Here is a 12,245-nt window from a genome sequence, read left to right as displayed (position 1 = left end):
CACACCGTTTCTGAGGGCCCCTGTGGGAATCCTCCTAACTTTACCCCCCCATACAGCACCCCTGCCTGCCAGAGCCCACTGTCCCAGAGGTGGGGAGCTCTTCCAACCAGACATTACGGCACCGGAAAACCCCTCGCGATGCACACATCGCTGTAAGGTGAAACCATAGCACAATGCATTTCACAGATCATTTATCAACAAGAGACAGCAAAGCCTTGAGTGCAAAATCAACTCTGACAAGAGATATATTTTTTAAATGTAATAGAGTACAAGTGGCCTAAACTTCAATCAACTGCTACTGGAGTTGATTTAACACTGATAAGTTTGCAGTGGAGTGACTAAAGTAGCCTTTCCCCTTACTAAGTCAGAAGGCATAAGGCATGGTAAAAGTGTTTTGGCCATTGCTGAATTGAGACTCAGCAAAACAAGGGGGAGAAAGCCTTATGAGCACAGCAGTCACAATGCAGAAGGGACAGACACAAACCAACAACAAGCCACCTCTGTGTTCACTGCCAACTCCGCTCTGCGGATTACCGCCCATCGGTAATAGTTTCTGCGCATATTTGCTGAAAGCATTAAAGGGTAAATCGTTATCTAAAACAATAACCCAGGTGCCGCGTTCAGCAGCTGAGGCGGCGAAGCGTGCGGATTCTGCGCTTATTAGGGGATTAAACACGCGGGCGCACAAACGAAGCCAACTTTGTGCGTTACAGAGAGGCCCGGGGAACGTCTGCCGTGGAGAACCACAGAGGAAAGGCCACTTTGCCATGGGGGAGTTGTGTGATGTCACCTTTCTGGCTCACTCAGTTTGGTCACACATTGAGATAAGTGTTTAATCCAGATTAATGTGCGTTAGGTTTCTGGGGATAGATGCCATCAGGTTGATGATTGCCGTGGTCCTGTTCTGGGCTACCCAGCGAGGACCTATTGCAGATAAATATGGAGTCATGTGACAATGTTCAAAGCAGTCAGGTTCTTCATTTGGCTGTCTTGGTTGTTGCAAAAGTGAAGAAAATAACTTTTGTGCTGTTTCTTTGTAATGGCCTACCAAGTTTCAGAAGAAATGTAGTAGTTTCAGAGGAAAGCAGGTTTTCCTGTGCAAACATAATGTCTTAATCCCTTTCTCAAAATAGACATGGGATACATTTTTTTTTTAATACAGAAATTACATGATATACAGTTTTTTTTTGTGGGGGGCTGTTATTTTAAAGGTATACACAAGAGAAACATGTCATTTTCAACAAACAGCATGTACAAATGTGATGTATCATTATGAAATGAAATATGGACAATTCATAGAACAGGAGAGCAAAGATCATGATCACTGTACATTTTCACTTTGAATGAAGAGCAAATTACATATTTGTAAACATGAATATACGGTTTTCACAATCTAAGGTTGAATCAGTTGAGATAGAGATCATTAGAGATAAGATGTGTGAATTCTACTCCCCAGAGCATACTAACAAGAAGATCTGTCCACTATTGATTAGTGAGGTTTGATTATTTTGTGGTTTTCAAATGATGACAAAACTAATATTGCATAGTGAAATACATTCTGATTCAAGGGAGGGGGAAGACAGACTGAACATATGTTTAAGTATATGAGTTATGTGCAACGTTCAATAGGCCTACATAACGCGTTAAAACCAACCTATTTTTAAATTAATTTGTATACTTTTTAAAGATTTTTTTTTTAAAAACAACCGTCACAGAATTGTGTTTCAGTGCAATTCTAAATAGTCATCACTAGGGGATGCTCTTGCATGAGGCAAAACTTTCCTCACGCAGCGAGCTACTCCATCAGAATCGCTGTTACATATGTTTCCGCAACTGTTATGTTTCCAGGCTGTCGGTTACTGCGAACGACGTACGGTGGGTTATAAACTAAAATCATTGTGCTGAAATATCTCCAGTAGCTGCCTGCCATTTTAAGCATCCAGGGTCCTCCTTGAAAAAACGCACTTCCATAATGAACCGGATTTAAAAGGGGAAGCCTGGCAGTGAACACTCTTGCGGTTTCACGTAGGCTACTCACATTTTAGTCGTCTTAGAAGGACACGGGTGTGCGTAACCGGTAAACAGGGAAATTGGAGGACAAGGGAACTGTATAAATACACACGGCCGTGTGTATGTGTGTGTGCTTGCGTATGCGTGTGGCGTTTTTTTTTTTTTTTTTCTCAAAATTTAATTAAGGCCGGTGAATGCAGAAAAATGAATTAGACAGCATTATAATGGTAACATAACACACATATTCCGTTTATTTCGAGGAGAGGAAATCAGTGTCTCCCAATCGTCATAATCAGCGAATTAGCAATGCAAGTACAGATAGGCTAATGCGTGAACAGCAGTGCTGGTCGCCTACTGATTTTTGTACTGAGGTGCTTTGTACATGTGAACAGGTCTACCTCACGGGAAAGCGTTGAATTGAAACATTTGGACATCAGGCTACATTGATAGATCATTAGGAAAAGGCAATGATTGAGTACTTACCATATTGACTTCAGATACCATGTCTATACTGGCTATGTCTATATTCATTCCCACTCCAACCGGCGTACCTGCAAACCAACAAAATGGTTCGCAACGTGATCCGCCAAGAACTTGTTTATTCCTTCACAAAATGTGGCTTGCACATAACCTATATTTCAGCTTGTAAGCTGCCGATACAGATGCGTAACTGCACATTAGCCATTAGCACTGAACTCATCAACAAACAGGTAATACCTATACACATCGAATGCCCAACGTGACATTAGAAATAGAATCGATAACGTGCACAATACCCCCCAATCTTAAGTGGAAAAACAGCTAGCATGTGTATTACATGCAAATACCACCCCCAAAGAAAATGGTTCGCGTCTAGCTGTTTTAATTTCAGATCGTATTCGTAAGGATCAGTATTAAAACCATCCCCAAATTCTAAAGGGCATTTACTACCTGAGTACAAAGCTCACCCTGGACTTAAGGTGCAAACAGTAAATGCCAGACAAAATAATGATGCAGGTGGATTTTCAGTCGTCATTGTCGCTTACAGTCAAAGTTGGATTTTACAGTAGCCCAATTACAAGTTTAATAATCCACCGCTATTAAATGTGTTATAAACAGGTCACTCCGTGCCGTTTTAGACATGTGAAATGATCACTGACCGTTTATCGGAGATCTGGCCCGATTGATACACACATAGCTTAGCAATTGGGAGGTATGTGCGCTTAACTTTAGCATGAGCCTCGCTATTTACCGATTCACACAATTACACACACATTGAACACGATAAATGGCTAATAATAAAGCATTCAATTAGAATCCGTATAAATCGTTTTCATTACCTCCGAAATCTGGCCTCAATCGAATGTCATATCCTTTCAACAGTCTATCCACTGTTTCTTTTACCAGTGACATATTGCTAGGGTCATTGACACTAGAGGAAGGAAAGAGGTACATTCTTAGATGCAGTGTTTTCTATATGAAATATTGAAGTATTAAATATAGTGTATATACAGTCACACAAAGTGAGGAACATGTAATCTGACGACTTACCTTTGTGCACACACCACAGCCACAATTAATGGAAAGGTCCAAACCCCAAAGTAGCTCCTTTTCCTAATTCTTAACATCGCCATAGTTTTGATATGATTTTGGATTTCAGTGAAGACAGACGAGATCCAACTTATTCTGGCCAGTGCAGTAATTCCAATGTGGAGCGCATGCGCATACTCTACCACAACATCAAGGAGCCGCGGCTGCTGATGCTGGTGGTAGAGCAATTTCTGTGGCAGAGAAAAAATTTAAAGGGGAAAGCGAAGAATAAAACAAGTCTGTCTGATGGGTTGAAAATGCTTAGATAAAAAGATCGCCCTTACGCAGCTAATTTCATTTAAAAGTAAGAGAAAGATTAGAATAAAAATTGAATGATGTTAGTTTTTATGGTATTTTACACTTGACGCTGTTGTGTAGAACGCCACCTATATTGGTGAATCTCGATGGCTGCTGTTCGTGTCCCAATTCTCATGCTGGTAAAAACGAAATAACGGTACCTTACGTTTCCAAGGATATGCGAGATCAAATGTTTACTTTGTATACTGTGTCAGTTAATTAATTAAAACATATGTCTGCAATCAATTATTTCGTCCATTCTGATCCCATCTGGAAATAAAGCTATTAGGGTTTCTAAATTCAAGTGATGAAAATATAATCATCATCACTATTATTATTATTATTATTATTATTATTATTATTATTATTAAAAGTTCCAGTAGTATGTATTTTCACTACATTTATCATCAAGAGTTTTTGAAGAGAAACGATTCCAAAAGAGCGAGCGGCAGTGTGTACTCTATGTGCATGCGCGTGTGTATGCGTGCACGCGCGTGATTGTGTGGTGGCGTGTGTGTACAGATGTACCAAGAAGCGGGGCTAAAATTAATAACGTGATTTAACAGACAATCGCCACACAATTATGTCAGAAGTACCGCATTAAAAGCAAAGTACAACGCTGCGGAGCGCGGTATACATGTTTAACCCCGCGTTATGCACGTGTCTTGTTGGCCTACATCCCATGTCTGATCGTTTTCGCTACATGCTAATGAGAATAAAGGTTAGACGCACTGTTTCTTTGCATTGAATAATGAATTCATGACATTCATAATAATCATTGTGATTATAGCACTGGCCTACGGCACAGTAGCTACTGTGCCGCTGACGTTACTTTCAGAGCTACCCTACATGGCATGGCACGGGCATGTGTACAGTATCACTGCACGTTTCAGAACTACAGATATGGTTAGGGACCAGCCAAAATGTGAAGCAACTACCAAACCTATTTTAGCTGATTGTAAAATGAAACATTCATATCCAACAGAAGCAAACGCATCTTATCAGCAGAGCCACGATGGGGACGATGCAGATCACACACCCTGAAGTGCATGCAAGCATGAAATCAGAACTCAGTAATGAACCGTTCTACTGTGTGCCACTCTTAGGGTTTCCACCAGGCTAGAAACTGATGGAAGACTGATAGGTAGCCTACTAAGGGAGCGGACGGTAGTCCACCGCTCCACACCCCCACCCGCGAAACGTCACATACTGTGCATCCCCTTATCCAGTCCTCGAGCCAGAAAATGAAGACAAAATAGCAGCCTGGCGCCGTTGCGAAAGGCAAGTTTGTTTGTATCGCTCAGTGCTAAAGAGCTGTTGCATTTTTAACAATTCGCCACTTACTGGAATGCATGCGCGAGAGCATGTCGTCGTGCGTTTTGGAACGACGGTTATACGAGCTAATATGTATCTATAAAAGGACGCCACACGCGCCTTTAATTTGAATACTCGGTGGTGTCCAGGTTTTTCGTTGGTGGAAAGATGAGGGGGGTACAAGAGCAGGGGACATAGGGGTTGGACGGGATGTGTGTGTGTGTGTGTGTGTGTGTGTGTGTGTGTGTCTCTGTGTGAGTGGGGTGGAGATGACATGCTGGAATCGTGACGAATTATCTTCACTTTGCCGGTCAAACAACATGCCTCTTCAGGCTAAATACGTTAGCGGTGGGTGTATAATCTACTATAGATGCGGGTTTTATGTCTCATTTGTAACACAAAGTATGTAGGCTCCATTTATAATCAATTTATAATTTCTTTTTAGAAGATAAAAAGTCAGCAAAATGGAAAGATATCACCTTCTCGTTAACAGTTGACAATTTTTTCATAGAATGATAAAAACATTTTTTATTATTATTATTTACTTATTTTAATGAGCAGATGGGCAGATAACTGGATGCATTCATTTAAAATCACGGTTAAATGATTACATGGAAGTTACGTTACGCAGCATACATTATGTAGATATACAGTACAGTAACTTACATACAATTAAGTTAACTTCACAGTTGAGTTGTTATGAATGCAGGATTATCAATGCGTGAACAATGAAAAAAATGTAAGTACATTGTTTATGCAGAGGAATGTCATAAGTAGGCCTACTGGCTGTATTTTTGCTAACCTGGATTTGTTTACTGATATCCTTATATTAACATATTGCTGCAGCAGTGTATACACAGAAGCCCTGTGTACACAAATTGCAATTCATCTCATCATCAGTCCTTTGCATTTAGCCTCACAACGAGGAATAAATAAATAAAAAGCTAAACAAACAGACCATATTGCCATAACTGTACCCAAATCCTGTTTAATATCACATTAAACAATTTAATCCCATCGCTAACAACAGTGCCTTAAAATATATTCGCGTATTTTAAATAAGTGAGTCTATTTTTACATGCATTAATTCGCTACATTTACACATGACAAAGCGTTATGTCATTTGTAGTTCTGTTATTATTTTTAATCCAAGTCTTGTTTGATCTGTTCGCTACATATCAAAACCAACTATTGCTTGACAGCAGGGACGTCATACTCCGGTCTTGGCATACAGTCCACAGTTCAGGCTTTTTACAGCTGCCTTTCAATCAGTAGCTGAATGAGACCTGTATGAAGGTGAGGTGTATGAATTTCTTATCTAACCAATGACTTTATATGAAGCATTTAAAGTGCTGAAATAATATTAGACCCACTGCGGGACTGTACTTTCAGATCACAGCTTTAGAGACCGTGGCTAACAAGAACGCTGCAAAGATTTTGGAGACTAGAGAACTAGTCAGCATTTTTTTAAAGAGAAAAGCTATGTTAAATGCATTCTGTATTTTATCAGACTGCTGATTGGTCATTGTGGATTACTTTCAGTGGACACACTTGACAAAGCTGTATATAAGAGCAGGTAGGATAGTTATAATATATAACATATTGCATACTGTATTCATATCACCTTGGGTTCTTGTGCTGTATTTGCACCCATTACACTGTGATTGTAATCATTTCAATTAAAAATATTTTCAATTAGAAATATGACTGTTGTTCTAAACTTGTTTAAAATAAAACAGTCACAAAAATGATACCGTATATCCATAATAGAACCTTTGAAACAATGTGCGCATTGTATGTTTATCTAATTGTTTTTACATTGCATTTAAATGAAATACTGTATTAGGTTTTTATTAGGTAGTTATTTTTTAGACTTATTGGTCTTCTGCTGCTGCAGCCTATCCTTTGACGCATTGTGTGTTCATAGCATACCACAGCTGTAACCATGTGTGGTTATTTGAGTTACCGTTACTGTTGCCTTCCTGTCAGCTTGGACCAATCTGGTTCTCCTCTGATCTCTCTCATTATCAAGTTTTTTTTCACCCATAGAACATGCTTTTTTGTTTTTCGCACCATTCTCTGTAAACTCCAGAGATCACTGTGCATGAAAATCCCAGGTGATGAGCAGTTTCTGAGATACGAAAACCACCCTGGCGACAACAATGGCTCCAGCGATCATTCCAATGTCAAAGTCACTTAGATCACATTTCTTCCACTTTCTGATGTTTGGTTTGAACAACAACTGAACCTTTTGACCATGCCTGCATGTTTCTATTGAGTGGCTGCCACATGAGTGGCTGACTAGATATTTGCATTAACAACCAAACCTAGGGAATCAAACCTACAAACTTTTGTTGCCCCTACATACTGCTGGGTCCCTGGAGGGTGAGGAAGGTTGTGAGATATTAACCCTTTGAAGTGTTTTCTGTTCTCATAGTTATAAGACAGTGTTCAACTCCATTGCGTTCATTTACAAGGTGATTGTTGCATCACCATTAGAATGTTGGGGTAATACCATTCTGAGCACATATAGTGTTTGTGACCTCACACAAAGATGTCATAAGGAGCCACAGGTACCCGCAAGGTCGGTGGTTCTAATCCCGGTGTAGCTACAACAAGATTCGCACAGAATCCTCTAGGGGAGGATTGTCTCCTGCTTAGTCTAATCAACTGTACGTCGCTCTGGATAAGAGCATCTGCCAATTGCCAGTAATGTAATGTAATGTAATGTAATGAGTGCTCATTAAGTAGGCCTGTGGTCATGGGTGTAATTTCAGTTTCGATTTCTGGTCCTACCAAAGCTGAGTTTGGCCGGCTCACATGGAGCGGCATAATTGGCTCGCCACTCCGAGGGCGGGGGGAGGTCGGTGAGATCGCCACATACAACAGCGCCCTGGGCGCCTTGGAATCACGGTCGTGGGTGGGACGATGTGGCTGTTCTCAGAATCACCTGATCCATCCGGGCCGCTGAGGGACAGGGTGTAGGCAGTGTATCCCTTGCTAACACACGGCTAATTGAAATAGATACGGTACAATTGGAAACTAAATTGGGAGAAAACAGGAAAAATCTGAAGAAAAAAATGATTATGTTACATATCTTGCTTGTGGTTCAGAACATTTGGGAACCGTGTGCCAGAGCAATTCACATTTAGGATTGCATGGTGCAATAACTTTGATCCACCCAGCTTTTGAACAGCCACATACAAAGTTACGTTCACTAACCTCTACCTCAGATGTCCATTTCTTTCTTTTTTTGGTTTTTGGAAATAAGATGATTATTAAAAATGATGCTTGCTTGACTGTTGCCCGTAGGACTAATCCAGATCAGAAGAAATACTGAAGCCTGTGTGTTAAGTTAGATATGAATTTATATGGAAATTAGTTTAAAAAGTTTAATCAACAAAAAAGGTTGCTGAAGCTCTAATTATTTCGGCCTACGTTATTTTGTCTAGGGACAGAATAATGTAAACCATAAAATTGCAGTAAGTCTGTCAAATCATGCTGAGGAAAATGTACATTAGCCTCTCGAATATGCTTTTAAGAGTATCGGCAAAAGTGGGACATGATTATGGAGAACCTAGCTAAATTACCCATGGCAGACATTCCCACAATGTCATGATGAACAGCTGATCTGATTATCAAAGCACTTTATATGGTTTTGATATCATACCTGTGTTTTCCTGAGATATTGTTTCAAACCAGTAATAGTTCCCTTTTATTTGATCGTGATCAAAAAGGGCTGTTCAAGCCCCGGTGTAGCCACAATAATATCCATCCGGCCCTTAGGCCCTTGCGCAAGGCCCTTAACCACGCATTGCTCCAAGGTGGATTGTCCCCTGCTTAGTCTAATCCACTGTATGTAGCTTTGGATGAAAATGTCAGCTAAATAACTGTAATGTGATGTATATCACTATGTGGCTGTCCATGGTGCTGAAACAATGCCCTGCATCTGACCCATCATTTCACTCCATGCTGCCACTAGCATGTCTGTCAAATCTCTCCCACTGTGAAACACAATCAGCAATCATACCCTGGGGATCATGGCCAGAGTTACGAAAGACCTCATAACACTTTGGTTTATTGTTTGGACATGTATTATGTGTATATATTGACGCGTTGTGTGTTCAGGGATGCTCTTCCGCATACCACTGTTGTAATGTGCGGTTATTTTCATTATTGTGATCTTCTTGTCACCTTCAACCAGTCTGGCCCTTCTCCTCTGACGTCTCTCATTAACAACACTGAAAGATCCAATATTATACATTGTACAGAGATTTTCTGTGCAATTCTTCTGACCCTGAGAAATATATAACTTGCACTTAATGGCTGTTTTCAACTAGATTAGGGAAAGGGTGGTCTCTGACTTTTCCACAGTACTGTATAAAGAGTAAACTATGCACAGGCACTATTAAGTGACACATGCCATTATCCATGGAATTTAAATAAATGGCTGCTTTCTTTTGCCTCTATAGAAATCTTATATATGTTACTGAAATGAATCCCAGTGTAAATACCGTCATTGTTCCTTCAGCGAACAAATATCCTTCTGTTACTTCAAGCCAAATGCGCAATGTATCAAGCAGCAGGAACCAGGGATATGTGTTTGAAGAGTCTGTCCTTCTGAGATGGGAAATGTCTGGAAGCCCACATATGCCTGCCAGGGCTGCTGTACAGAGGGGTGTGTGCAAGTGCTCCTGTTGAAATAGCCATGCACACTGGACGTTTGTTCTATCACAGCACGATTGTAGTATTGCTTGCGGTAAACACAGTGCACATGGTAAATGGTTGGAATTTATATAGTGCCTTACGCTGTACAAATTGCAATAAAATGCTTTTCATCCACCCATTCATATGCACACTCACACACTAACAGCATTTGGCTGCCATGCAAGGCAGCAACCAGCATTTGAGGATTAGGTGTCTTGCTCAGGGACACTTCGACTGACCCAGGGTGGGTTCAAACCGGCAACCCTCTGACTGTCAGATGCCTGCTCTTACTGCCTGAGCCAATGTCGCCCCTATCAACTAACTCTGACAATGCGTCATTATTACCTTACATCAGTGTTTTTCAACCTTGGGGTCGCGACCCCATGTAGGGGCCCGCGGAATTCAAATGGGGTCGCCTGAAATGTGTAGTAATTGATAAAAAAAAATTTTTTAATCAAGCCTTGTAGCTTACCTAACTGTACATGTATTTCCTGATCAGGGAAAATAAAATGTCACTTTGTGCACTAATCTGGCTACTCTGTATTTGCAACACAGTATAACAAACATGATCAAGAACTAATTCTAGAAAAAAAAAAGTCTCTGGGGTCGCCAGAAATTTGTGATATCAAAATGGGGTCACGAGCCAAAAAAGGTTGGGAACCGCTGCCTTACATGCTTTTGCCCATTACCATCTATGTTATTACTGCTTAATGGTGAGATGCATTAAATATGAAAATAAAAAAACTTTGATATTAAATATTAAACAATCAAAATATGTATTAGGTCATTTATGACATAATGCGTCTCTAATGAGAAGATACGATGATTCATAAGACAATTTGGACTGTGAATAAATCAAGGTTTGAACAGGCTCATTAGAGCATGAAAACCGAATGGACATATGGACAGGAAATTAGCAAAACAAAACCCTGGAAAAGTATGTACATGAGCTAACTGTAATGTACATAAATAATGAGTGAGCAAGCATGAAAAATACACAAATGTGTTTAGGTTTGGATTCCATTAATGTTGCAGGGGTTGTATCTCCAGGCTGTTACCCATGCCTCATGATCAAAGCATTTTTCAATGTTTCACAGTTCCCAGGGAAGGAAAACAATTTTCACGTTATTGTTGGGTTCATTTTCGGACAATTCAGGTGACTGACTCCATTTCCAATGCAGGGTCTAAACAAATCACTTACAGGGCATTTGTGCACACAGTGTCTCTGAAGTTTCTGGTTCGGTGACTGGTGAAGTGCGCATCCCGGCACCGGAAGGTTATGGGGTCAGGCCAAAGCCATCAGAGAATATCAGAAGAGGAGGGGGGGGGGGGGTATGGTCTATAAAAAACAGATTGTCACAGCCAACCGAAAAAAGTGACCAACCCGCTGTTCATCTGAAGGTCACGTTCTGCTCCTCCGCGTGCCTGACTCATTGTCATGGAAACGTGACTTGGACAGCTCGGAAGGGGAAATGGCCGCCGCTGCCAAAAGAGGGCCTTGCAGGGTCCTGGCCGCGTGTTTCAGGTGGAGCGATAACCGCCCTCCCGAAGCTCCTCGCCATCTGTCCGAGAGCACAGCTCCTGCAGCCGGGGCGAGGCGCGGTCACATCTGGGGCCCGAGCTCGCTGTCGCTCGTCTCTGCCCGGGGTCCGGCCGTGGCGGGCCTGGCGGCCATCCCGAAAGCCTCTTTTCACTTCACAGATCGGTGGCCTCCCCAGATCATTTCTGTGGACACGACAATGGCGACTGTTCCTAATTGGTCCTAATTGCGGGCTTCCTGTCCGCTTGGCAGTGCCCAGCACCCAGGAGAAAGTCATGGACTCATCTCTACCTCTGTCTGTTGGCCCACTCTCAGTACTCACCGTCCTATTTCCCTGCTCTGGGTAAAGGTGACGTTTGTTGTTTTAATGAACCCATCCTGCACAAAATCCCTTTCCCAAACCCTTTCCCAAACCCCAAAGACCCCCCCCCCCCAATAAATATATAAATATATGTGGGGTTCTGGTTTCCTCCCACAGTTCAAAGACATGTTGGTTACATGAATTGGCATTCCTGTAGATTACATTACATTAGATGTAACTAACTACTGGGAATTATTCAGAACAGTTTATGTATTTGTACATCATTAATTAACGTTAACAACAACATTAGATAATGCCAATTCATATTGGAATGAAAAAAAAAAGTTCATGTATTTGTAAATGGTTAATTTATGGTTTGCTAAGGTATAAATATATTGAAACTAATACATTTGTTAGTAATGAAAAGTTAAGTTCATGCTTAATACATTTGTACATGAATTAAATAATGTTTTACAATTGCATCAATTAATACCACTTCATGTACCC

The 12,245-nt window shown here is 41.0% G+C and overlaps 1 protein-coding gene across 3 annotated transcripts in view; it reads right to left on the bottom strand.

Moving 5' to 3' along the window:
- Window positions 1–3,664, bottom strand: part of LOC133132975 (gamma-aminobutyric acid receptor subunit beta-2) — a 74,427-nt gene extending 70,763 nt beyond the window's left edge. For all 3 annotated transcript variants that reach the window (XM_061248830.1, XM_061248828.1, XM_061248831.1), the window contains exons 1-3: window positions 3,541–3,664; window positions 3,330–3,421; window positions 2,494–2,561 (exon numbers count right to left, since the gene is read on the bottom strand). In XM_061248830.1, coding sequence (XP_061104814.1) covers window positions 2,494–2,561; window positions 3,330–3,421; window positions 3,541–3,623 — 243 coding nt within the window. In that variant the 5' untranslated portion in view covers window positions 3,624–3,664. The remainder of the gene's footprint in view (window positions 1–2,493; window positions 2,562–3,329; window positions 3,422–3,540) is intronic.
- Window positions 3,665–12,245: the final 8,581 nt, after the last annotated feature.

Source organism: Conger conger, chromosome 7 (genome assembly GCF_963514075.1).
Source record: "Conger conger chromosome 7, fConCon1.1, whole genome shotgun sequence".
Taxonomy (NCBI): domain Eukaryota; kingdom Metazoa; phylum Chordata; class Actinopteri; order Anguilliformes; family Congridae; genus Conger; species Conger conger.
This window is presented reverse-complemented; position numbering and strand designations above follow the sequence as displayed.